Genomic DNA, 26254 nt, shown 5'->3' with positions numbered 1-26254 from the left:
CCGACACCTGCGTAGATGCTTGATTTATATACTGAAAGACAGAATCATCTGAAACTTAAAATTATATGGGAAGTAGGCATGTTGTAGTACAATTTCGACTCTAATAATATGAGGATTATATCATGCATTTGGTTGAAATTAGTCGAGACATAGGATTTCATCTAATACAATTTTTGTACCGATTCCTATTAACTCCTTCTTTACCATATTAGCTGTGAATTTAATGTTTCTGTTGTGTTTCTCTAGTGAGTTATCACACAGGTCACTGACCTGTCGTGGATAACGATGATTCTGTCATTATCATGGATGTCTGAATCCATATTACGCGGTGTGCCACTGCACTTGCATAGAGCTCTCTGGTGCTAGAGCTTCTCGATGCTAGTCGACAAAATGTGGCTCCCAGAGAAGAAGTGCAATTTTGAAGGATGTGAGCTTCCTGTCACATTGCGTCACGACGCTATCCATTATCTGTATTATGAAATTATGACAGAAAAATGTGTTTTCCTTACAAGCGAACTTAATTATAGAGAACTTCGTAATAAAATGTAGAGCGTTAGGGGATTGAAGTACTTTTACGGACGTAGGATTCCCTATGAGTGTGTTTGCGGATTCCAACGGAACTTGAACATTTGGGCTAACGATGTTAACGTACGCAAATGCTTATTGTATAGAATTTTGCATTTCCAATATTAGCATTATATCTAGCAAGTAGCGTTCAAATAAATTGTTGGTTAGCATAGTCGAGAACGTGTGTAAGTTCAATGATGGCGCATTCTTACCCTAGGTCGCCTTAGTTTTTTATTTCATGGCTGAAGCAAGCTTGAATATAGATCCTTGATATTTCGCGATGGCAAGGTTGCACGACAACAGATTTGAAGAATTTATAATTGAAAGTGATGAACAATATTTTTACGGTGGAGAAGATGTCGCCTATGGGCAAATTTTCTGTTTTATTTTTATATAACCCTTCCCTCGGACAGGACCTTGGCATAACCTATTTATGTTTGTGATCTCTTTTTTTATGCTAATTAGTGTGTGTTTTGCACCAGAAAAATATTTAGACAAATATCAAGTTTTCTTTTTTATATATATTTAAAAAAGATTAGGGTTCTTCGTTATTTATTTTGTTCTCAAATACGCACAATCATACAAAAGGCACTAATATACATAAATACTTGGCGACAACTTTTGCATTATGCGTACATACATATATACACTTTTGTTGTCGTTTATTACAAAAAATTCTAAATATAGAGTATGTATTCGGAAATGATTGTGTATATACATACATATTTTATTAATGCAAGTCAATCAATAGCTTATTTCAACATTTTTCTTACAAATTATTGATACACGGTAATATTTAGATAAGAACAGTGTCAACAAGTTATTGAATGAATTGAACAAATAAATATGTGACGTTTAAATATAAACATCTCAATATATACACATTTTTTTATAATTTATTTAAAAATTAATAAATAAATAATGAATTGAACTTCGTCCTCGATGTAAACTAATTTGTAGCGCGAGTTTTCGTTTAAAAAGATCGATTAGTTATTTTTGTCGGTTTTTAATTATATAATACCTACTTCGTGCTGAAAATTATAGTCATTTCGTTAAGTTCGATTTTAATTATAGTTTAGTTTTTATATGTATACACAATAATATTCTAGATATATTTAAATACACACACAACATGTATGTATATACATATATATATTTATAATATTATATATATGCATGCATATATGTATTTATTTGTATGTGTATGTAAATATATTTGGAAAAGTACTTTATGTCATTGTAAGGGTGCCTGCACCGAGACCGAAACCAACGCCTTTGGGTCCGAAATTGCGACCATAGCATGCTCTACAATAAATATCACCGTCCGGACCATCATTTAAATTGGTTGAATCTAGAGATTTTCTGCAGTCAGCGCAATGGAAGCAACGCTTGTGCCAAATTCTGCTCTTGCTAATCATTTGCTCCGCGGCAAAAACGGCATATCCGCACCGCGGACAACCTCCTGATGAACGAGGCCCAGTTAGCGGCTTACCCTCAGGGCTGAAATAAAAAAAAATATATATACATATATACATGTTTGTTCATTTTTTTTATATGTAATTGGCTTACAAATGGATTGTGGATTCACCGGAAGTGGACACCAACGTTGGTGCGTGTCCATAACCAAATCCTTTAGGACCGAAACGTTTTCCATAACATGCTTTACAGTAAATATCCTTGTCTGGCCCATCACACGCAAGCATCGAGTCCAATGGTCGATGACATTCAGTGCAGTTGTAGCACTTTTTGTGCCACATACGGCCTTTAGAAAGTTGTTGCTCCGCGGCGAAAACGGCGCCACCGCAACGTGGACAGCCTTCACCTTCAGGTGCTTTGATTGACGTGGTGTCAGGGCATACAAATGGACGTTGAGCAGAAATTTGTTCTTCACTGAAAGTTGTATAGTTTATAATTATTCATGGCTACTGATCAAACATTGTTACTAACGTCATGCCATCAGTTTGCAAAAAACTGGATCCACATGCAAATCCATAGCCATGAGGGCCCCATTTTTTTCCATAGCAAGTCTTACAGTAAACTTCTTTGTCGGGTCCGTCACATGCAATGATAGAATCCAACGTCTTTGTGCAATCTCTGCATTTAAAACACTTCCTATGCCATTCGCGTCCCTTCGAGAGCACCAACTCAGCGGCAAAGACAACGCCACCACATCGTGGGCAACCTTCACCGGCACGTGCTTGAATCTTTCCAACATCTATATCTGCTACTTTTGGTGCCAAGTCGCTGTAAGACATTTACATACATATATTCAAACAAAAATATATATATATATTTATGGATTATAAAAAATATATGAATAAGTGTTATATATGTAGAGGATATAGAGAGAAAATTATTCATGTTTTAATTCATATGTTCTGAACTTTAATTGTTTTTTAGAATTATATTGACTTTTCCATCAGTGGAAGCAAGTGCGATTTAAGTTATCATCTTTTTTTTTAATCATTCGAATGTACTACGTATAATAAAAAAACTACACATGTAGGCATGTATACCTTTGCCACTCGGCGTCTCTTATGTCAGACATAAGTCCCATAGAAGAAATTCCTAAATGACCATAACCCCTGGCGCCAAACTTCTGAGCATAACACCCTGTATTTATTATAATATCAAAAACAAATATTGATAAATTTAAATTGCTAAGTCTTGGGAAACAACACTAAAATCTATTTATACTTATGTATGTGTAGATGTTACCCCCATACATTAACTTGAACTCATTCTGATGTATACTTACGTACATACATATATAGAACATATATATAGAAACATACATATAAATATCACATCAAATGATAGCATGCTGTTAAAAACTTACCCATTTTCATAGCAATCGGACTGAAGAGCTCCACCGCCTTGACCATATCCATAGCCTTTAGGTCCGAATTTCTTTGCATAACAAGCTAATTTTGTGCAAGGAAAAACACAAGGTTTGGGCGGAATGTAAATGTGCATATACATTTAATTTATATTTTAGGTGTGCTTAAACATTTCTCCAGCTAAATACGTACATATATTCAACGTAGAAGTAGTATCCTTGATATTTTTCCAGTGACTTACGGGAGTCTGCTTCAAATATAATATTATATAAAAGTGTTAACAAGCAAGCTATAAGAAGGGTGAGGAAATCCAGTGTTGAACGTCTCTACAGGCGCCCATTTTGTCTGTCACAATCGAATGATGAAATTTTTATATGTATATACATAAGCAGTTAATGCTGTGTACACTTATTTCTTACTAATTAAAAATTGTAATTTAAATGTACTATATAGCTGGAGAAATATGAAAAGTCACTTTGTTTTTTGTTTGAATGTAACAATGTGTGAAAATTTGTATGCAATATTATTTAAATAATACCTTTGCAGTAAATATTTTTATCTGGACCTTCACAACAAAGGATAGAATCAAGTCCTTTGGAACAGTTTCCACATTTAAAACACTCCTTGTGCCATTGCTGTTGAAAAATATAAGGTTAATTATGAAATGCAGAAGGAATTTATTTACTCTTGTAGTGCCCTATGAATGTATTTACTTATAAAGGTAGATGCATATGAATGTATTATTTTTTAGCTATTGTAAATGAGGGAAGGAGGAACATGTGTATATAGGGTTATAATGGCGAGCTGGCACTGAAATTTGCTTATGAATGGGTATTAGCAATAGCTTCCAAATTGTCTGATATTGAAAACTGATTTATTAAATAATTGGTTTTAAGTGTTTCAATTTTAAAATAACGATATCATTTAATAGAAAAATATTTTCATAAACTGCGTGTTAACGTTAATACATATTTCCAAATGGTTGACATATGAGGTGCATGTGTTTAGAAAACATTTACATATAAAACTTCAATAGTATCCCTTCAAAATTTATAATTAAAACACGTTTTACATATAAATATTATATACATACGCATAGAATTATTGATGTTTTGGTATAACTGAGCACCGGATATTTCTCAACACACACATTTACATATATTATGAACGTATATAATTATAATTTAAAAACAGCCGCAATCTAAAGAAAACAATTGACACTGATTTTAACATTATTAAAATGTATACCTCTGCAATATATATCTTTATCAGGGCCATCGCAATGCATTGTAGAATCGAGTGTTCTGTTACAAAGCAAGCATTTGAAGCATCGTCTATGATATCCCTAGTTATTTGACATGTTCAATGCAAATAAACGATTTAAATATTATATTAGATTTAAAATCTATGATGGTACATATTAATATATGTTTAAGTGTTTGATTTGGATTGTTTTAGTAAGCTTTTGCACTGCTTATATTTTAGTGTAATTTCAAATAATTGATTCTTTATTAAAAAAAATTATAGAAACAAATGATTCTAATTAACTTACTCTGCCTCGTGCTAACATTTGCTCGGCCGCATATACGTAACCACCGCATCTGGGACAACCCTGGCCTTCTGGAGCTTTAGCAATTACTCGTGGCTCTAAGCGCGCACCATTACGTACACCATCAATGTCACTATAATTAAATATTAAAGAAATGCTTAAATTATTATTTATATTTGTATTGACATAAAATAATCTTCACAAAAAACTTTTTAATATTTTAAAAACGATTACATGCGTCTACATAACATTACATTGTTAAGCATGTAAAATTGCTTTTGTATTTTTGTAAAGCCTTATTACATGATTTATTTCACTTTATAATTTATACATTAAACATTTTGGAACATTTTTAACAACATGTTTTTTCATTAAGGAAGTAAACAAAATACTACTCTCAATACTAGCACAAAATCTATAATGGTTGTACATTATTAGTTTTATATAAGAATCTACAATGTTACCATCAAAGGCTATGACTGCTGCATGGTAATGGATCCTCCGGCACACCTTGTATGTATGTACATAGTTATATAAATTAAGATCCAGTTAAAAATTTAATATTAATATCAATAATGATTTGGCGATATCATCTTAGATGAAATCCGAAAAATTATAAAATTAATAACCAACGGTATATTATGTACATAGGCATTTTGTTAGGTTTCGTTTGCTCATATTAGAAAAAATGCCTTGGTTACAATAACATACTTATATCCATGTATACATGTATACATACATATAAACATTTGGATTAATCAGCGTTTTGTTTAAAAATAATAGCTATCTCCCATTGTAAAAATGTGTAATACAAGTTTTTTCGTAAATAAAATCCATTTTTATTTTTATTTATAGTTTTTTAATAACATTTCACAAATACAGACATACATATATTTATGAAATATTCATCAATACAAAAAAAAAAAACAATTATTAATATCATTTCGAGGCGACATGTAATAAAACATTGGAACATGTAGTAGACTATTTAAACGGGAAAGGTGTTCACATTAACACGACAGAACATTTGAATCCTGAACTCCATCGCTGCGTCTATCTTTCGCCATGTAAATTAGTTGCTGCGATAATATGAAAAAATAATAATATGTTTGAATTTAAGGAAAACATATGTGTTTTCAAATATTCTAAAATAAAGTTAAAGCATGACGCATAGGCATTTTGAAATTATTTTTGAAATTTTAATGTGAACTTTTATAAGTTTTTACGTTTATGCTAAGGCACAAGCATGAAAATATACTTTTCCTTTCATTTATTTAAAAATAACTAATATTAAATGAAAATTTAATCCTTTTATTCTTCCTATGACTCTAGATATTTGTATATTTACACATTATTTATTTATATCGCATCGAAAGTGTTCCGAATATCTATAGTAGTTTACAATGGGAGAATATCGAAATGAAGAACAATGTTTTATATGTTTTCTAAATACAGCTAGCACATATTCATATATGTATATAATATGTAAGTGTGCCGTTCAGAGCTACAAGGCAATACATTTGTGAGTATTTTCGCAAATACACACATTGGTAAAGTGAAAAATATCACTTAGATAGAAATTTATTTCGTTGAAATATTCGTATGGACTTTTTATATATTACGAATATTTGATTATGGCAATAGTTTTGTAAATGAAAATATGGATGGACGAAACTAGTTTTCGATTAATGACAAAATGTAAACATACATATGTATATAGATACATAAGCAATTAGAAGTAATCTATTTATAGAAAATGTGTGGAAAACAAATACATGCATTACATGAATACTTCTGCCGTTTTCTACTTACAATGCATATATGTATATACACAAATGTGTAAAAATAATGTAGCATATATTGTATACATTGCATACAATTAAAGCTTTCATTAAGATATGTGTATTTGCTAAATACAATATTCTACGGTTAGCTTTAAGCTTTCGATATTTAACATTTTCTTGCCACATTTCGCAAAAACACGCATGAATACATAAAGTTATGATATTTTTACAATGTATTATATTAGGTATTACAAATAGCTCCAAAGTAGTGACAAATTTAATCATTTATGTACGAAGTTAAGAATGAAGAATGGTGAAATATACTTACTCTCTGTTTAAATGTGCTCCAGTATCCATTGACAAACATCCAGCACCACCACCGAAACCATAACCCTTTGGGCCATATTTACGGGCATGGCAGTTTTTGCAAAACAGCTCTTTTTCGTGTTCAGTACAGTTCGTGGAGTCTAAAGCTTTGTTGCACATTCCTGAGTTGAAAAAATAGAAATATAATCAATCAAACGTTTGCATATCGGCAATGTTGAGTCAGATCGCCTTACCGCATTTGAAGCAGGTTTTGTGGAACTTGTAACCACCAGCTACTCTCTCTTCAGCGGCATAAACGGATTTGCCACATTTTGGGCATTTAGGTGTTTCAACAGGTGTGAACGGCATGTTTATATCTATAAATTAATATATTTAAATTATAAAGCATATCAGAGCATTTTTAATCTTTTTGTTTTAAAGTTGATTCAGTCAATTTCCTCACAATGATTTATTGTTCCTTCCAAAAACACTTTCTATTAACTGAGTAAAATTATTCCTATTTTTTTTAAGGATAAAACTCATAATCATACCTTAGGTAACTGGAATTTTTTCTTATTTAATTTTTAAAACTAGGTGAAATATATCGGAGCACCGCGCCAAAGTACTTTTCCTCGATTAGCAACGATCTTAAATGAACTGAAAGGTTGCTGCACGCAGGTAGTCTATATTTGTGAGTGCACACGGCACAACGTATCTGAATTTTGTGTTATTAGATAGAGATGGCCAATGTTCAAGAGACTCGTTGATTTTTTCTCGTTTACCCTCTCTTCGTTTAAGGCATATTATACTGAGAGAAAAAGCTTTTGTACCCAAACTATATGAGGTGTATGAAGAAATAGTCGTTTACTCATCCATAAATATTTAGAAGCACAATAAATATTCAAAAAATGTCATGATCTTACTCATAAGTTTTATTTATTTCCTTATTATTTGAATAGATTATAACAACTAAAGTTAAAATATCGAAAGTGGTAGCTTTGGTGAATAAGGAAAATCTATTTTTAAAAGTTTTCCACAAACTTAATAAATTTCAATGTTTTATTTTAAGCTTTTCTACGTGTACAATTCCCCTATATTACTTTCGCATAGGCATCTATAGCTGCGTTTGTATGTATGTATATATGTACATATTAAATGCATTTGGTACATATGAGAAATCTTAAGGAATATTTGGCAAACACAAAAATATTATTTCCCAATCTGAAATTACAATCATACACATTTGACATACGTATGAAAGTATGTATCTCTCTGTGTGAATATATCAAAAATAAAAGAATATTTTCATTCCTAAACGATCAATAAGAAGCAGTTTTAAGTCATAAGAAATTTTAGAAATACATTGAAATTTATTATTGTTAATTTATATACATATATTTGAAACATTTACCAATAAATATTTTCAAAAAAACATCAAATTCAAAATTACTTTCATTAACATAATGTATTAATATCTATATATTATTTACTATAGCACTAATATAAATGTCTATATACTGAAAGTCCTTTAATCAACATAGTTGCATTAGCAGTTTAATTATGCTATATATGGTATACATACATACATATGTATGTACATATATACAAACCTAAGCTCATATAAAATATATAAAGTGTGTATATCTATTTACATACATTCCATAGATGTATGTATTTTTGGATTGCGATACTAAAATATAGCCCCTAAACAACATATTTGTAAATCAGGAAATGTTTCGCTTATGTTGATCCTACTATTATAAATTTAAAATATTGATCACATAAGGTGTGATCAACATAAGCGAAACATTTCCTGATTTACAAATATGTTGTTTAGGGGCTATATTTTAGTATCGCAATCCAAAAATACATACATCTATGGAATGTATGTAATGTAAGGAAGTATAATATTAGAACCGAAATTAATTAAGATACGTACATACATATATGTATATTATTATAAATACTCTGCTAAGTGCGTTGTGAGAACGTCTGATACCAATCGCAACGTCATCAACACCTATGACTCACATTATTGCCGCCAACTTATAACTATATCAGACGTTTATCAAAATACTAAATGTGTTTGTTAACTATTTCTATTTTAAAGCACATTCATGTATTCTAAATGTGTGTATCGTTTGATTAAATATAATTGAACTTATAAGTATGAGTACACGTACATGAATGTTATTCAACTTTTTTAATTATTTTACAGCAAGTCACATATGCAATTGTATATATTTGTTCATCGTTATGAAAGGTATATTACATTTTGTAATGTTGCTGTTTAGTGGATAATGTAGTTTTCATTTGATCCATTTTCCAATAAGAAAAGTCAATAAGACGGTTTTCTATTGAAATATTCATACTTCTGTATATATCGGTCACGCTCACCAATAAGTGGATGCTGAGTTTGCGTTGGCTCTGCCTAGATCTGAAATAATAAGGCTGTGCTGTAAGGGAAAAACTCTTATTTTTATCAAAAAATTATTAGCTTCCATAAAGATCCTCTACCATTGCCATACCATTAATTCATCAAAATGTTTGATGTGGATAATTCTTTGTTCTCCGATCTTCATTGTTTTTTGTGCTATTATTTAAAAAGACATATTTTCCATCCTTTCAAATTGATATTGAAATGCGCTTGAAACTTCTAAAGTTTTTTGTTTTTATGGGTAAGAAGGAAGTTATAGAGTAGGGAGAGAAACAAAATGGCTGATCACATTAGCCGTCGATGAAGAACCAGTACGCTGGGTTAAAGACAACATTTTGCGTACGATTGCCAAAATTTCAATGGAATTAGTTTATTTTGACAATATAAGCACATAAACAAAAACCAATATATCGTCACCTAAAATGCAAAATAATGTATCATCAAAAAATTCAAAATTGAATATCTTATTGATCACGACTCACTACTTCAAATTATATATAATACATAATATTACATATGTCCAACATTTTCAGGTTCTGTGCTCAAATATAAACCAGTTTAACCAATTTTAAATTTTTTTTCACTCTTGTTCCATTTTATTTCGTGTTTCATTCACGTGTAAATTTTCGAAATGTTCTTACGTTATTTTGCATTTTAGGTGACGATATAGTACTTAAGATGAATGGATGTTAAGTTTCACAATTTTATTCACTGATTTTATTACATTGAAATAAATAAATATTTACATCTATACAAAGATACATACATACATATATGCATATACATATGTATGTACATACATATGAATATAATTAGAATATTTCTTTTGTTTTTCTTAAATTGAACTTATTAAAATGTAGTATGGACTAATGGTATTTTGATTTAGAAAACTTATAGTAAAATATAAAGGTTTTGAAAGTTTTCATTTTTTTTTTTCAAAACGCATAATTAGCATTTAAATTAAATACAATATATCTCAATAATTATTTTATTTCTATAAATTCGATATATGTATGTACAAATGTATACATATGTATACCTCTTTTTCATATTTTAAATATGGCACCATTTGTTTTTGATTCATTAGATTGTAGTTGCGAAAAGTTATAGATAATATGAAAAGCTTAAGAAGAACGTCACTTGCACATAAGTGAGTGAGTGTGCAAAGAAGCAAGCTTGAAGGACAGCAACACAAGCACAGGAAAAGTCAAACAGTTTATCAAACTGATTTCACTTATCGTGCTTTCTTATACATAATAATCACAGCAAACTGAAATATAATTTGCGAATTACTATACTATAATACTGGAGTATTAAAATAGAATTCAAAATGTTGAGACAATTTTTTTGATTGGAAACCTTTTAAATAGACTCAATTGCGAGCGCGAAAAGTTTTGCATTGGATAATTATTGTATTCCTCTAAATTTGTAAATGAATTACCACCCAAAATTCGCGTTCAGTGCAAGCGTCGACATATGATATGGCATTAACAAAGCGGATTAAATGTTTTAAATATTTAGTTTACAGCTACGTCGTGCTCTTAATGGTATGTAAACTAACTATATTAAGGTTTTTATGGATATGGCAAAGTAATGAGTACTAAACACTTTGAAGGTCGATTTGCTACAATAAACTCAAGTCTAAATTGATAATATTATTTCATTAAATAAATGAACAATCATCAATTATAATAACTAAACTACTTATTTACAGTGGTCAAGTACTCATTGGTTTTATAACGTAACCAGTTTATTTGTACACATACTTGCAAACCTACGATATATGACATATACAAATTATTATCTATATATACATACATACATATGTATGTATGTATGCACGAACATCCGGTAATATAATATAGTAATTTGCAGGTAACTGGTGCTGCCCAAATACTAGTTGGTACAATTCTGTTATGGGGTCATTCTGGTTATTACGGTATTGTCCAAAATAAATTATGGGCTCCAGCTGCCATTCTATTGTGTTTAGGGCCAATTACATTTCTCCTCTGTTGGATGGGATGTCAAGCTACAAATCAAAGAAAACGATGTCTACTAGGAACGGTAACAAGAAAATAGTTCACTCCATAAGGGACGTTTATTTAATGTGGCAAAAATTGTTTTAATTTTTCAAATCTATAGTTCATAGCGGCATTGGTGGCGTGCATTTGCATTCAATTCTTCATATGTGGCTGGTCGTTGGCAATGCGTGAGAGCCTTCCAACATCAGTGGAAATTTTTATAGATGATTCGTTCGTTGAATTTCTTGACAAATTTTCTAGGACAAAGGTTGACAATTTGCATTTATGGAACCGTATGCAATCGCAGGTAAGGCATTATAAATATATGTATGTATATCTTATATGTATATACAATACTTATTTGTATGTTATTTTATAAAATTGGCGTATAAAGATTTAAGTGTTTTTATAATAAATTATATACGAACCCCCCGCAAAGAAATCAGCGAGTTAGAAACTACTATTAACCACAATCCCAAAAAGTCAATCGATAGAAAATTGAACATTCTGATAGTTGAAACTGAAATTACATTTGGAAAATTTGAACAATCTCTAGTCAGGCAAGTGAAATTGCGTTTTAAAGATAGATGTCAATTAAAATAGAAAACAACTTTAAAAATCTTGAAATTAAGGGGAAAAATATATTCTATAAAATACGTTCTTCATCGAAAAAAATGTTAAAATATCAGGATTTTGATTTTTGTGAAAGAGATAAAATTTAGCTATTTTTTTTAACTTGATGTAGGCGATCGAATGAAGACAAGACAATATCCACAAAGTTTCATTAGCAAAGCAATGTCCTTTTTCAAAATTTTATTTATTTTACGTATGTATGTAGTCAATAATCTATTGGGATCGTTTTGAATTTAAATTGCCAAATTTTACTTTCTATTTTTGGCAAGCAAAAAGTGGAATTTTTTACCCCGTAGTAAAATGTTTCATAAAATCTATACAGCGAAAAAAAGTTACTATAGCCTATTTCCTTTTTTTTATAGTTACAGTGTTGCGGAGTAGACGGACCCTTAGATTACCGTCGGCTGTCCCTGCCGTGGTCTTGTTGCTCTCGACCAGAACATGCTTATGAATCTGCATGTGACACTCATTATAAAAGAGGTTGTTTATCGGTTGTATCTGAGCAAATTAGAAATCGATTACTTTTTACTTCATTAGGTTCTGCAACCATAGCTGTTGTGCAGGTAAATATTTTTATTTCTTGAAACATTATTTAAAATTTCACTAATCCCATTTCACTTTTCAGAGCTTGGGTTTATTTTGTGCGGTTCATTTAGCTATCCTCTTTGGGAAAAGTGAAAATAATCACAATATAAGCAACTTGAACAAGAAGCGTCAACAACAATTTCTTCCTTTATCAATACAAGATAAACGTCATGATATGCCCTCCCCACTGAGTCTCTCACCCTCAGCACCAGGCCATCGGATTATTAAATCCTCTAAGCCACCAACTATGCCGAAATGACAGACAATTAGTTTTTAAAATGGACAGATAATTTAATTCTTTACATATTGTAAATTGAGATGGAATGTAGATAATTGTGACCCTCAAGATTTTTCTTTGATTTTAATGTTGGCTATGGTATGTAAAATAAGTAAATGGGAGGCACGCTATGTGCTCTGTGATGGGGAACATTCAACCTCGATGTGGAAATCTTCAATCGGAACCATCAAGAGACATTTTTTTTAATGTTCAGAGCGCGGTATTCCAGCAGTTCTCCTTCCACTGAATCCTGTTGCATCCAGGCGATATAAGCAAGTGGGGCGTAGTGTATGACCAGCAGGTCGATTGCTTTGTTCATTGTTATAATAAATTAGTTAGTTAGTAGTTAGGACGAAATTTAAGATTATATGAAAGGAATGTCAGAAATTTCATTCATGTAAACGGAATGGGCAACACCAAAAGAATGTTAATAATGCGTAACCCAAATTTTATCGTTTGATTCAATTTGAACGTGCTCGGGTGATACGCTTAGTGTTCTACTTCGCAACCTGTCACTCCTAGGAAACTCGGCATTCCTTTTCATAGGTTGACTTTATTGGAAAAATTTACTTTTGAATCATAAAACAAAACGAATCAAAAGAAAACGGCTGATTTTGATGTTAATCAATCTTTCATAATTGAATCATGGTATACACATACATGTACTTATGCATGAGTATTTGTAAGTGTATGTATATTGTGGAATTCAATAAAGAAAGAATGATCACATAATATGTTTCAATTACATAATTTAATATTCCAAAATCAGGAGCACTAAATAAAATGGGGGTTTCTTTACAATTTTTATTTTTCTCATGGTTTTTAACGGTTTTGTGAACAGCTGATTCGGTCAATTTATTGTAAATGACATTGTGATTGGCACACTTTCTGCATTCAAATATGTCTTTAGGTAAAATGACAGCTGACATAGGGTTGCAATTATTTCTTTGCGTATGTGTTGTTGTTTTGTCGTTGTCCCAATTGGAAAATTCTAAACTTCGTGCAATACGTGCACCATGCAAGGGTTTTGCAAGAGCAACGTAATCCTCCTATTATGTAGCTTTATTAGTACAATTTTGCAATTCTTTGGAAAGTATTGCTAAGATAAGGTAAGGCATAAACGAAAATCAAAATACCGTTAGTCCCATCAATCGATTTTTTTTTTTGCAATTTATGCGAAATGCTCGGAAATTTACATTTTGTTATCTATTTTTTGTATGTATTATGGAAATATGCATAGTATAATAAGAGTATTTTAGAAAATGGTGAAAAGAATATAAAAAGATACACAAAAATATTTAATTTAAATAACATTCAGCAATATTCAATGTAACAAAAAACTAATTCATGCATTTAAAAAAGCCTATAAAACATAACTTACTTGTGCAGTGTGTTCTGGCTGGGAACTGCATCGTGAAATAAATAGCATCTGAATAAAATGAAGTCTACATCTTCCTGCACAGCCATTTGAAATATTTCTTCAAAAGTTATAAAGCTATCATCCACTAGGAGAACTGAATGAGGTTCAAACTTCTTTTTAAATACGTAAAGAAATATGTACATATGTATTTACCGCGCAACGTATTATTCTCTGCGTAGCCCAAATAATTGTTAGTTGATACCAATATGTGCAGCTTGTCTTCAGAATTAGTTCCTCTATCATATTATAAGAATTATTTATTTTAAGAAATAAAATTGTTTACAATTTAGCGTAACTTTTCAAACACCGAAATTGCAAGAATCAAGAATGAAAGTACGCCAACTATTTGTCACTACTTCTTTGTAGTAGCTACTACATATACTAGGGTAAGAGAAGTATGTTCAGGTATGAACTATTTTTGTTGCTCAAACCAGCTTTTGTAGGCAAAGCAACGATGAGGGGAAACACATCGGCAATCATTCTCATTAGCGCGTAGCGCTCCGTTTCAAACGATTATTACATTATTTTCGGAAATATATGTAAATATTCATAATTTAATAGAAATGTTAAAAAATAATAATAAAATAAATAAGAGTAAAATCTAGCTAGTAAATTTTTTTGTACACTACGTACACGAATTTGAGAACGTGAACTATATGATATGAAAAGAAGTTCAAAGAATGTAGTTAAATAATTTGGTCTACGGCAATTGTCTCTCTTTTATTAAGTACATATTTTATAAAAATCAATAAATATATAATACCTTCTGTAGTGTTCTTCAGGCCAAATATGTTTCATTTTCCATATCATACTTGGTATCGCACTAATATGACGCTACCGTAAAAACAATTTTAGAAGCGTATACATATTCCTAAGATTCGTAAGTCTATTCTAGGAAATCCCTGATTTATTTGTTTTAATTTTTGAAAAGTAATAACTTAAATAATAGCTAAAAAATAATCGACAATTTCATTGTTTGTACTTTTGGTTAAAAGGCTACTAATACTACAATACATTATGGGATGAACCGGTTTGAATTGTTTACAATATTTGTAATTTCTTTGTTTTGTTTACCCATAATTCGTTTTGTCAAATTCATTAATCTAATTATTTCCGTATATGTATGTTATACTCGTAATAGTAGTAGCAAGAAATTATTGCTATTTATGCAAAGATTTAAAGATTATAAAAAAGGAGGAGTGAAATGATTTTGTCTGTATGTCCTATGTAGAGTTGCCAACTATCTTTTTAGACCGATGGTATATTCTTCGAATATACAAATAGGATCTCAATGAACAAAGCTTAGTAGTGAATTTAAAAATTAATTTTTTTCTTCTATATTTTAGACTTTGATGATCATATAAAAATGGGTGAAAAGGATCAGGATATAAAGAGCCCAATGAAAAGAGTGGGATCTACAAGAAAGATCGTTATGTTCAGTAGTAAGTAATTTAAAAAGAATTTTAGCAGTATTCATATCACATTTATTTCAAACCTTTGTTGTGACTATTAATTGTATTTGATGTAACGTAATTTGAACAACTAGGAAGTTATTTTTGTTTTAACATTTGCTTTGCTTTGCTTAAAACAACTCCAACGCAAGCTAATAAAAGTACTTTATACCGAATCTATTAATATTTCTAGGTATTCGTCAGCAACTTAATGAACAACTACGTTGTCTTGATACCAGAGTGGAGTCACAAATTGGATTAATTCAAGAAATACAAGATTTCTTTCGCCGTCGTGGGGAATTAGAGTTAGACTACAGTAAAAGCTTAGAGAAGTTTGCACGTGGATTGCTCTTAAAACACAAGGAACAGAAACAAAAGTACTTTAAAAAAATCATTATTTTATTTCACCTTATATGTATATATTTTAGTATAGTGAAGAAAAACTAAGTTTTTAATCTGTATTATATAAATGGTTTATGTAGTTGGCATAATTGGTCAATCAGACCCGAAATTTTTAATCCTGTATCCATATTAATTTATCGAATTCAATTTAAATTTTAACGGTAGTTTTATTTTATTTTATTATAGAAGAGATCACTGGCCAATATTTTCAACGTTTGCGTGTTGGCAACATTTAGTTAAGGAAACTCAGTCTTTATCAAAAGATCACGCAATATTGGCCGACTTATATTCCATAAGTATTGTTGCAAGTTTACAGACCACTATTGAAGATGTTCAGAGGATATATAAAAAGGTGAAAATATTGGTTGATAAGTAGCTCTTTATTTTTTTACTAATGTGAATTATTTTCGTAATTTCTAAATAGGTTAAATTAATAGGATATGAAATTCACGAAGATATTCAACATTTACTTCAAGAACTTCATACGACAATGAAAACGTATCAAAGATACGAGGTTAGACGGATCTTGAATTACGATTTTTTTTTTATAATATTTAATAACGTTGTACCTATGTATATTTTTTCTGTAGAGTGAATGTAAATCAGCCAAGCTAAAGTTGGTTACTGCAGAAGCCCAGAGAAAAAAATTGGAGCAGACAATTGCAAAAGAAAAACTGGAACGAAATAAGAAATATAAACTTACCGAAAAAGAAATAGTCAAGGTAAAGCATTATTTTACTCAAGTTATTTTTGTCACTGTAGTAGATATATATAAAACATTTGTCTTTAATTTCAGAGGGATACAAAATATAAAGATGCAAGACTGAAAGCGCTAAAAGCTAAAACTGAATACCAGTTATGTTTGGAAGCTTCAAATACTACGATACATAAATATTTTGTAGAAGATTTGTGTGATCTAATAGATGTAAGATACATTAACCTTTAATAACACTTATCCTTAATAAGGTTCACTTTTTCATTAGTGTATGGATCTTGGATTTGGATCTATGATTTCAAAAGCGATACTAATGCATGTTTCGGCAGACCAGGGTCGATCGAGGGCAATTCTTCAACAAGCAGATAATCTCTCACATTTAATACACTCGATCGATTGTCGAGCTGATAAACAAAAATTTTTAGAACACCATCATGCAGCGTTTATAATACCTAAACGTTTAGAATTGCAATGCCAACAAGATCAGACTGAAATAATTGAAATGGATATAAAAAAAGAATTACATTTAGATATGGAACAAAGATTAGAAACTTTAGGTCAAAGGTTGCGAGATCTTCGCATAGAATGCGACGAAGTTTGGAAGTCACTCGAGACAGCTGAAACGAAACTCTTGGAACATTATAATAACAAGGACAATGACACCAGCGATATTTTCACTGAAGGTAGACACTATATACATAAGACACCCAACAGCAATATTACGCCTAAGTTAAAAGCTGAAAAGCAGGACATCGAAGATTATTACATAATGGTAAGTTGTAGAACACATTTTCTTCCTATAAATTATTATTGTTATTGTAGAAAATTCGAGAATATATAAACGGAACTTCACGCATAGCACGTTTAAGCGCAAAGGCTGAATTTATACGAAACGTTTTAGTTAAGAACAATTCATGTTGTATACCTTCTCAAACGAAAGTCATAACATCAACCCGGAAGCGAATTGGACGTGTTAATATTACTGGCCAACCAAAATTATTTGGCGGTTCCTTAGAAGAGTATTTAGAATTTACCAACGAGGAGGTACCACTCGTTATGCGTAGCTGCATACGTGTCATTAATTTATATGGTAAGAAATCAACGATTTTAGTTGTAAAACTTATAAATTATTTCAAAATATTATTCCAGGATTACATCATCAAGGAATATTTAGAGTTTCCGGTTCCCAAGTGGAAATTTCAAATTTTCGAGAAGCATTTGAAAGGGGCGAAGATCCGCTTGCAGATACAAACGACGCGTCGGATATTAATTCCGTTGCTGGCCTTTTAAAGCTGTACTTGCGAGAATTGAGGGAGCCATTATTTCCTATAGTATATTTCGAACATTTTGTGTCTATTGCAGGTATTTGAGTTCAATTTTGGTTTTTAAGTGACTGAAAATGATGCTATATAAATATTGTTTTATTTGTGTTTTTAGAAATACGTTCAAAAGAGGATATCATAACAGCAATAAGAAATTTTTTAAGCAATCTTTCTCCAACGGTTTTAATAGTTATTCGTTATTTATTCGCTTTTCTAAATCAGTAAGTTTACCAAAATGATTATATTGTTTTATATAACTGTGATAACGATTTTCTTATAGTCTATCGGAATATGCGGATGAGAACATGATGGATGCATTTAATTTAGCTATTTGTTTCGGTCCGACTCTCATGCCTGCGCCGGAAGATAAAGATCAAGTTCAATACCAAAATCAGATAAACGAGCTTATTAAATGTATGATATTATACCACGATGATATTTTTCCACCTGATTTAGTAGGCTTAGAATACGAAAAATATATATCTCACGAACCTTTTATGGATATGTAAGATGCATATTTATTCAATCTTATCAATTATACTAACGACTTTACCAAATCTGTAGTTTTGTTGGTGAATCCCCTGTTGATAATGTGACCGAAGATCCGGACTCAGAAATTTGCCCCTCCGAAGATGGTAAGAATTAAAAAAAGTTGTAATCAAAAAATATTTCTCATGTACCTTTACAGAACACATAACTAGTTATATTTTAACGAAAGTCTCCAAATATTCTATAAATTTTCAAATGAGAGCTAAGAACTGAAGACATTTGAAATCATTCCAGCCCGCAATACTTTATTGCAAAAATATTGCCAATGAAATTATTCTTCGCGTTAACGATATCATTCACTAGAAAAAACATATATGTGACCTGGTCTACGAAAAGGGGGCTTAGGTGCAAAAAAAAAAAAAAAAACAATTAATGAGATAACTGACGAAACGAGTTGTTTATTTTTAACAGCTTTTCCCAGAAAACTAGTTTTCGCACCTAAGCCCCCTTTTCGTAGACCAGGTCACATATATGGATATATAATGTTAAGTGTAGCAGACGGCCTAAAAGACTTTTACCTTTTTAAAGAGAATAAAGAAATCGATTAGAATAACTAAAATAATTAATTTGGGAGATAGGGTAATTCTCGCACCTATTTCAATAATGTTTTGCTTCAAAATACAGTACGTCCAAGAGATTATTTTAACCATAATAGTAAGCTATCCAACGGAAATCTGTACGAAAAAAAATTTATATTTGTTTAAAATATTAACTTAAGACTAATAAATAAAGTATAATCATATCAAAATTTCTTCTCTTGTACAGAATCAGAAACTCTGGAAGCCACAGTTCAGTTCGATTTTAAAGCACGATCGAATCGTGAATTATCAATTCGCAAAGGAGATATAGTAATCTTAAGAAAACAGGTATGTCTTGTATTATATAATATTAAAGAAGTTAATATCAAAATTTGCAGGTATCTAATGATTGGTGGCACGGAGCATTAAATGGAACAGAAGGACTAATACCAGATAAATATATATCGCTTAGAATCAAGTATGTTCATATACGAGTATATTGAAAATTAAAGATATCATATAAAACAATAATATTAAAATTTATATACACAGAGGGGAAGACAGAGACAAAATATCTATTGAACAATACAACCATAGGGATATTAATGTTGAGAACGAGCCGACTGTTGAAATTCAAACAGAAACCACAAAAGATGATTGTCACGTATATTTACAGCCTAATATTGATCCAATAACATACAATTCAGGAACCGATAATGAATTTTATGAACATAATTCATTAAATGACTACGAGAAACATGCCGAAATACAGATTGTAAACACCTGTGACAATTTAGAGGTACTTGAAACGACCGTGTAAAATTAGCATTATACATTTTATGTTGTTTGCAAAATTGTACATAGGAGATTTAATCGCTTCTATTGAAGACGAAACTTGCTCTATCTATATTACTGATTATACAAATTTAGAAATTTTAAGGGAAAAATACTGTTAATATACATATTTTTTAATATTTTCATACAATATTAGTGTTTAATTCAAATTTGAAGATCATATATATAATTTACTGTTGATGGAGTAGTATTATGATCTCCTTATTTACGATTTTTTCATTAAAGCCTCTAAACAAATTAATTTATGCTTATACTGTAAATTTTAAATTCTACAATAAGTTCAAATTCACTATTAACAATTGCAAGATTTGAAAGAATTTCTATACGGACATATTTATTTTTTATTTTGATCATATATGAAGGTTTTAAATAAACTTCGTTTGACCTCTAATAGACCATAGACATAGGTAATGTATAAGTCGGCCACTGTCGACTGAACTATGAATTAAATTATGTTGAAATATAAACCAATTACTATTTTAATGCTTATAGCGTCTACCGGCACCGGAGTCAAAGCAATGTATTTCCGATTTCAATAAAAAAACCATTAACACTCACCAAAACAGCATCGAAATATTGCAAAGAAACACAGATGTAGTAGATAATTCAGTCATATCCAACATACCCTCGGTAAATGTTAATGTTGACAGTGTTCAACCTACAGAGGATTTTGAATGTTCTATTAAAATTGACGACACAACCGAAGAGGATTTGAAGAATTTGAGTGAATTCCAAAAAAATAAATTTTTATGGGAAGTAAGATCACGCGGTACATCCAAGGAAAGTTGCTACAATTTGCCATACGAAAAGAAGCCCATTGCACCCGATCTAGTTATGGATTTACCAATCTCAAAAAATAAATCAATTTTTGAGAGTGCTTTTCAAGAAAATACAGAGGTAATATTGGTTTCGAAATGTACATAAATATGTAATTTCCTTTAACTACGTGAAGTTTATAGAACTTCATTTTTTTTTCTTACAAAAACCTGTCATAAATTACAAAGATTTTATATTTTAGGATATCGGTGAAACAACACAGATAAAAGGAAATACGGGGATTTTTAAAAACGCCGAACATACGACAGTTTTGAAGAAAAAAAAATCGAATGATGTACCCAAAGCAGTCGGTGCGTCAAAATCCGTATTAGTTAGTGAAGATCTACAATCCCAAAGTGATCTTTTTATTGTAGAAGGAAATAATTTATATACCAATATAAATCCTTCATCTGCGAAAACACGTGGATTTATTTTAGATCACGAATTAAATCAATATCAAATGGCGCACAAACAGAATGATTTAAAAAATAAGGAAACGAATTCGAATGAAAATAGAGTTGAATCGAATACAAGTAATAATATGGAGTAAAAGGCCTTGTTAATGTATTACTCCAACAATCAATATACATATTTTTATTTATTTATTTTATATTTTTAAATTTATGTATAATCAAAATACATTGATGAGCTTTTCCTCCTAATAAATAGAAGAAATCACTAAATAATGGCATTACAATCGAAAAAATATATATTTATACTACATGTCGGTATCACAACGTATGTACTATATATAGAAGTATGACATACATAGAAGTATACTTGCTTCATAATTAATTTGAAATTTTTATATTATATTATTTGCATTTTTGATGTATCTATTAATGCCTATTTTAGGTGGATAATAATAATTTTCATATTAAAACATTTGGATATTTTTCTTCCATTGATGCGTTTTATTATATAGTATATTTAAATATATATAAATAGAGTTTTATTAGAACAAAAGAGCTGTAAAACTGAAAATGCATCTCTTATGTATTAATAATTGTGATTTTTAAAAACTATAGTATTATTTAAAAACACATGATTAGATCATGACAACGATATTCAAGAAATTTCACTTCTTACCAACTTTCACTCAAGTATGTAAAATGCTGTATTTTCGCAAAAACAGTTGTTCAATTCAAACCACAAGTCATGCAAGCAAAAAAAGGTAAGTAAATCGTTTGCTCCTAATGATTTCATGCGTGAATATTTGGCAGTACACAACGCTATGATATCGAAAGTTTATTTACTCAGTTTAGAAATATCGTTCAACAATCACGGTCACAGTACTGAGATGAATCGCAATTTGATACAAATTAAATTAATATTATTTGTTCTGGGTGCAAGTATATAATTCATAGTACTATAAGTATATTAGACATGTAAGATGAAACATTTTCTTACATTGTGCATTTAAAATTCAATATAACAAAATCAATGCAAATAAGTAAAAAACGTTGTTTAAGAGTCTTCGACTAAAGCTTTCTTTGATGAATCCTCGTCGTAAAGTGCACATTAAATCCACTCAACACATATATACCAATCAACATAATGCACCAAAGTGATAAGTCCATTTATAGGGGAACTGAAATTTAAAGAAATACTCAAAAATATCGTGGTGTCGTTCTTGTTGCGCAATTGTATGCAAATGTAAAATATGCACACTGATCCAACGATATACATATGTACATATCATACATATGTATGTATATTAGATTTGTGTATGTTTTGTAGAGAAACCACTGAATATAAACAGAACAAGAAAAAAAATATATGTATGCATGTATGTACATATGTATCGTCCTATGGTTAACGTTCTATGTATTATAGTGAGCGATTATTGCTGTCGCTTCGCAAATTAAAGTCAATTGAACAACTAACTCATCTCTCCGACCTTTCTCGCTCCTTCTCTGCAAGAAACCTAACACTCTCCTCTACTAAGTCCACAACGACCATATTCACGAACTGGACGAAGGAGTACAGACTAGCCTTTGACATTACAGTCAATGAAGTTAATGAGACCCGTATGCTTCTGGTTAAGGAACGTAACGACTTTTTTCTGCTAGAGTGTTTCCGCATAACGCAAGACACGCACTGACCGCCATTCACTGTGGAGCCATTAACACCTTAAATTTGTAATTTCAATACATTTCCATACATTTGTATATACATACATATGTATTTTTTCATCATTATACGCATGATAAATAAATATATAAAGTAACGATATTTATTGCGCTTAAAAGCGGTAGGTAAATGTTATATATATCTGCTTATGTTTGTAGTTAATATCTGAATGATATAATTTAAGTTATTTTTTTACAGAGCTGGTCATATAAATATGTTAATACTTTAACAGTAATTAATGATCATATAGATCGGAGCTCGAACGGAATATCTTTTTATCGCCATAACAATGAGAGATCTCAACTGCCTTTTTTATCTGTTTACTATCCCAATCATATGTGGAGACGGAAAAGAGTGCACTTATTCCCTTCCAAAAAATATCCATATCGAGCAATCTTAACATTGAATCAAAACGACAAAAGGTAATCACTTAGAACAAACAAATATATTTACATACATATGTTCAGTATGCAGAATAATCGCGAAAATTTCAAAAAATTAAAAGAACATTACTCTGCTCTGAAATAGTTTTTACTATTTGGAATTTAAAGTAAGATCTCTGAAAACTTCCACAAATCTTTTGGCAAAAACAATAACAACACTTGTGTCAGAATATAATATTTTTTCTATTACTCTTGATCGACTTGAATTTTAGATATATACATATGTATATTTTTTTAACTTTTCACAAATGCTCGCTGGAACTTGATCCAATTAATCAAATAAAAATAACGGTTTCTGTTGCATCAATTCTTATTATAATTCAATTTTTTCCAAATAACACGCTCCCCACGTATTTATTTGTTTCGGTAGAATATTTAATATAACTCAATTGCTTTTATTTGCCACTGGCATCCTCACTTGCAAATGAGCGCTTTTCATTTAGCATTACTTTGATTAAATTTATGAGATAATTGTTAATATTTTTTTACAGTAGAAATCATTTCAGATATTTTCCGCTACGCAATTTGGCACCGACCAAGAACATGAAATGGTCTAACTACATGTTTCCATACAAAAATTTCAATCAATTATTAAAAACCACGCCCAGAACAAGTTATTTCTTGTTATCTGAAGAGAATATGAGTGCTAATTTTCAGAATCGTGAGCAATATTTAAGTAGACCAATTTTATCTACGATTTCAACACTTCAAAATAATTGTGTTCACACTCATAATTTGAATATACCTCATGGAAATAAATTGGCCTTATGCGTCGAAAAAATGCCAACTATTCCAACTACCGTAGAAAAAGTTTCATTAACTAAAACCAAATACATTTCCAATATTTCACAATTTGACACTACCACAAGTAATCCATATATACAATATTTTGGACATAGCACAAGGAATACGCTTATATATAACTTTTTCCACGCTACTACGGTTCCGAATAGCAAAAATACGTCTCATATCTATTTCACTATCGGGGATGCTATAACAACACCCCGAACGCCCAGTTATTCACAATTGAAGTTATTTAAAAAACAAAACCATCAAAGTGAAAATAATGGAAGTCACCCTATCATAAATTACAAAATTCACCGATCTAATACCGCAACTCAATATATAACTTCAAGTCCTACGTCACTTCCTGAATTTTCAAATAACGCTGTCAAATATTCTATCAGCGATAATGAAACTAAAAATCAATCTAAATATGTATATGCATATGAGAATTCGAGTGTTGATACTACAAAAGAAAATTGGGTTATCGGTCAATCAATACACAACTGTTCAAATGCATTATTAGAAACAAATAATCATTGTGCATCTGGAGATAGACCGAACATAAAAGAATTTATTTCGAAAATGTCGCAACAGACTACGACATACACTTTAGGATCTTATCCAATTAAAACCACAGTGGTTTTAGGAACCATTTCTACGCCTATTACCGAATTACCATATTTAGACAATACTTCAACTACCGCTATTTGGAATGCTATAGAGACATCAAAGTATTCCGGAGAGAAAACATCAGTTCTTGATAAAACAAGCAATTATCCTCCGTTATATAGAAGAGCTAAATTTATTCAAAATAATAAGAGATTAGTTTTTAAAGAAAGTTTGAAAAATAAAAATCGAAATATAAAAACAACTTCTTTGCCGACACCCATAAGACCTTTAAAACAGAAAATCAGCGAAAAGGAGAATTATCCATCTTCACAAACAAGCACGACTACACAAACCAAAGAACACGAACTATTACATGATACTGTTGGCAGAAAGATGAAAAAAGCAAAGAGTAAGTTTCATGGCAGAAGCCGCTTTCGATGGACTCCTTCGTTTGAGAAAAGCGCAGGTAATGTAAATAATAGCAAAACGACTAGCTCAACAATAGCAACGGTATTTACTACATCGACCCAAGTCTCACTTCTAAGAAATAGAAAAACAAATACATTTAATAGATCAAAACTAATCAGACACAATAAAAGAACCAATATAGTACAAACGAATACAACAAGGAGTGTTATAAACCTTCACTTGCAGTCGACTACACCCTTAGCAAGTAGCACACCGGAGTCCGCTATAATGAGAATATCAAGCATAAGTGGCGTAAAAATGTTATTTCCAAAAAATAATATCACAAATTCAATAGGTAATTTTCCCAAGGCAAGTAACGCATTCATTGCAGAGCTACCAATAGTTACATACTTTAAAGAAGTTACAGAATCTCGTAAGGCATAAAAAATTACTGATCAAAATTACCATTAGCAATAAAATTTTATATGTGTATAATTAAATAATAAATTGTGAAAAGAAAAAATTATGAGTTTTTACTTGTTTCCATATTTTTATGTACGCACGCCCATCAAGGAAGCATAAACTTTTTTCAGCTTTTAATTGTACTTGTATATCATGGGATTACAAGCATTATTTTTTGTAAGGGACAACCGATGCACACTTTAAATAACACAAAACGTTTCTCAATAGTCATCAAGAAATTTCAAACCTGTGAAAATACGAAGGCATCAAGCAAGGGTAGCTCGAGTGGAGGTAAAGCCTAGATTAGATGTTTGATAGAACACCAATTGAGCTTCGTATTTTCCTGTAAAATCTGCACTGTATAGT

General features: G+C 30.6%; 4 protein-coding genes across 13 annotated transcripts; 3 read left to right on the top strand and 1 right to left on the bottom strand.

Moving 5' to 3' along the window:
- Positions 1–1068: 1068 nt before the first annotated feature.
- On the bottom strand, positions 1069–7793 carry LOC105228139 (muscle LIM protein Mlp84B). Of its 2 annotated transcripts, none has more exons than XM_011207812.4 (9): positions 7598–7793; positions 7301–7423; positions 7069–7228; positions 4960–5089; positions 3946–4042; positions 3407–3491; positions 2515–2811; positions 2137–2457; positions 1069–2067 (listed from the first exon to the last, which is right to left on the bottom strand). In XM_011207812.4, the coding sequence occupies exons 2-9, from the start codon at positions 7413–7415 to the stop codon at positions 1797–1799; spliced, it is 1476 nt and encodes a 491-aa protein (XP_011206114.1). In that variant the 5' UTR covers positions 7416–7423; positions 7598–7793; the 3' UTR covers positions 1069–1796. The 2 variants fall into 2 exon arrangements, with proteins under 2 accessions (XP_011206114.1, XP_011206113.1); XM_011207811.4 differs by lacking the exons at positions 3407–3491; positions 3946–4042 and adding exons at positions 3084–3180; positions 4656–4752 and having other exon boundaries at positions 7598–7776.
- Positions 7794–10625: 2832 nt separating this feature from the next.
- Positions 10626–13068, top strand: LOC105228137 (leukocyte surface antigen CD53). 2 transcript variants are annotated; one of them, XM_011207810.4, is made up of 5 exons: positions 10626–11030; positions 11359–11547; positions 11626–11811; positions 12500–12700; positions 12763–13068. In XM_011207810.4, exons 1-5 carry the CDS (start codon positions 10965–10967, stop codon positions 12979–12981), a joined length of 861 nt encoding a protein of 286 aa, XP_011206112.1. In that variant the 5' UTR covers positions 10626–10964; the 3' UTR covers positions 12982–13068. The 2 variants fall into 2 exon arrangements, with proteins under 2 accessions (XP_011206112.1, XP_049317155.1); XM_049461198.1 differs by having other exon boundaries at positions 10627–11030; positions 11349–11547.
- Positions 13069–15227: 2159 nt separating this feature from the next.
- LOC105228136 (SLIT-ROBO Rho GTPase-activating protein 1) lies at positions 15228–21951 on the top strand. 2 transcript variants are annotated; one of them, XM_011207807.4, is made up of 18 exons: positions 15228–15299; positions 15766–15861; positions 16064–16247; positions 16459–16624; positions 16697–16786; positions 16863–16994; positions 17069–17197; positions 17256–17759; positions 17810–18077; positions 18137–18349; positions 18425–18530; positions 18590–18814; positions 18874–18944; positions 19624–19724; positions 19775–19854; positions 19929–20175; positions 20724–21128; positions 21250–21951. In XM_011207807.4, exons 2-18 carry the CDS (start codon positions 15786–15788, stop codon positions 21595–21597), a joined length of 3345 nt encoding a protein of 1114 aa, XP_011206109.2. In that variant the 5' UTR covers positions 15228–15299; positions 15766–15785; the 3' UTR covers positions 21598–21951. The 2 variants fall into 2 exon arrangements, with proteins under 2 accessions (XP_011206109.2, XP_029406841.2); XM_029550981.2 differs by having other exon boundaries at positions 15277–15449.
- Positions 21952–22082: 131 nt separating this feature from the next.
- On the top strand, positions 22083–25949 carry LOC105228135 (uncharacterized). 7 transcript variants are annotated; one of them, XM_049461188.1, is made up of 3 exons: positions 22083–22395; positions 23379–23602; positions 24130–25949. In XM_049461188.1, the coding sequence occupies exons 1-3, from the start codon at positions 22252–22254 to the stop codon at positions 25868–25870; spliced, it is 2109 nt and encodes a 702-aa protein (XP_049317145.1). In that variant the 5' UTR covers positions 22083–22251; the 3' UTR covers positions 25871–25949. The 7 variants fall into 7 exon arrangements, with proteins under 7 accessions (XP_049317145.1, XP_049317144.1, XP_019846546.2 ...); XM_049461187.1 differs by having other exon boundaries at positions 24118–25949; XM_019990987.2 differs by having other exon boundaries at positions 24115–25949.
- The last annotated feature ends 305 nt before the right edge of the window (positions 25950–26254 follow it).

The sequence above is a fragment of the Bactrocera dorsalis genome, unplaced genomic scaffold (genome assembly GCF_023373825.1).
Source record: "Bactrocera dorsalis isolate Fly_Bdor unplaced genomic scaffold, ASM2337382v1 BdCtg012, whole genome shotgun sequence".
In the NCBI taxonomy this organism is placed as follows: domain Eukaryota; kingdom Metazoa; phylum Arthropoda; class Insecta; order Diptera; family Tephritidae; genus Bactrocera; species Bactrocera dorsalis.
The sequence above is the reverse complement of the archived record's forward strand: the minus strand, read 5'-3'. Positions and strand labels throughout refer to the sequence as shown.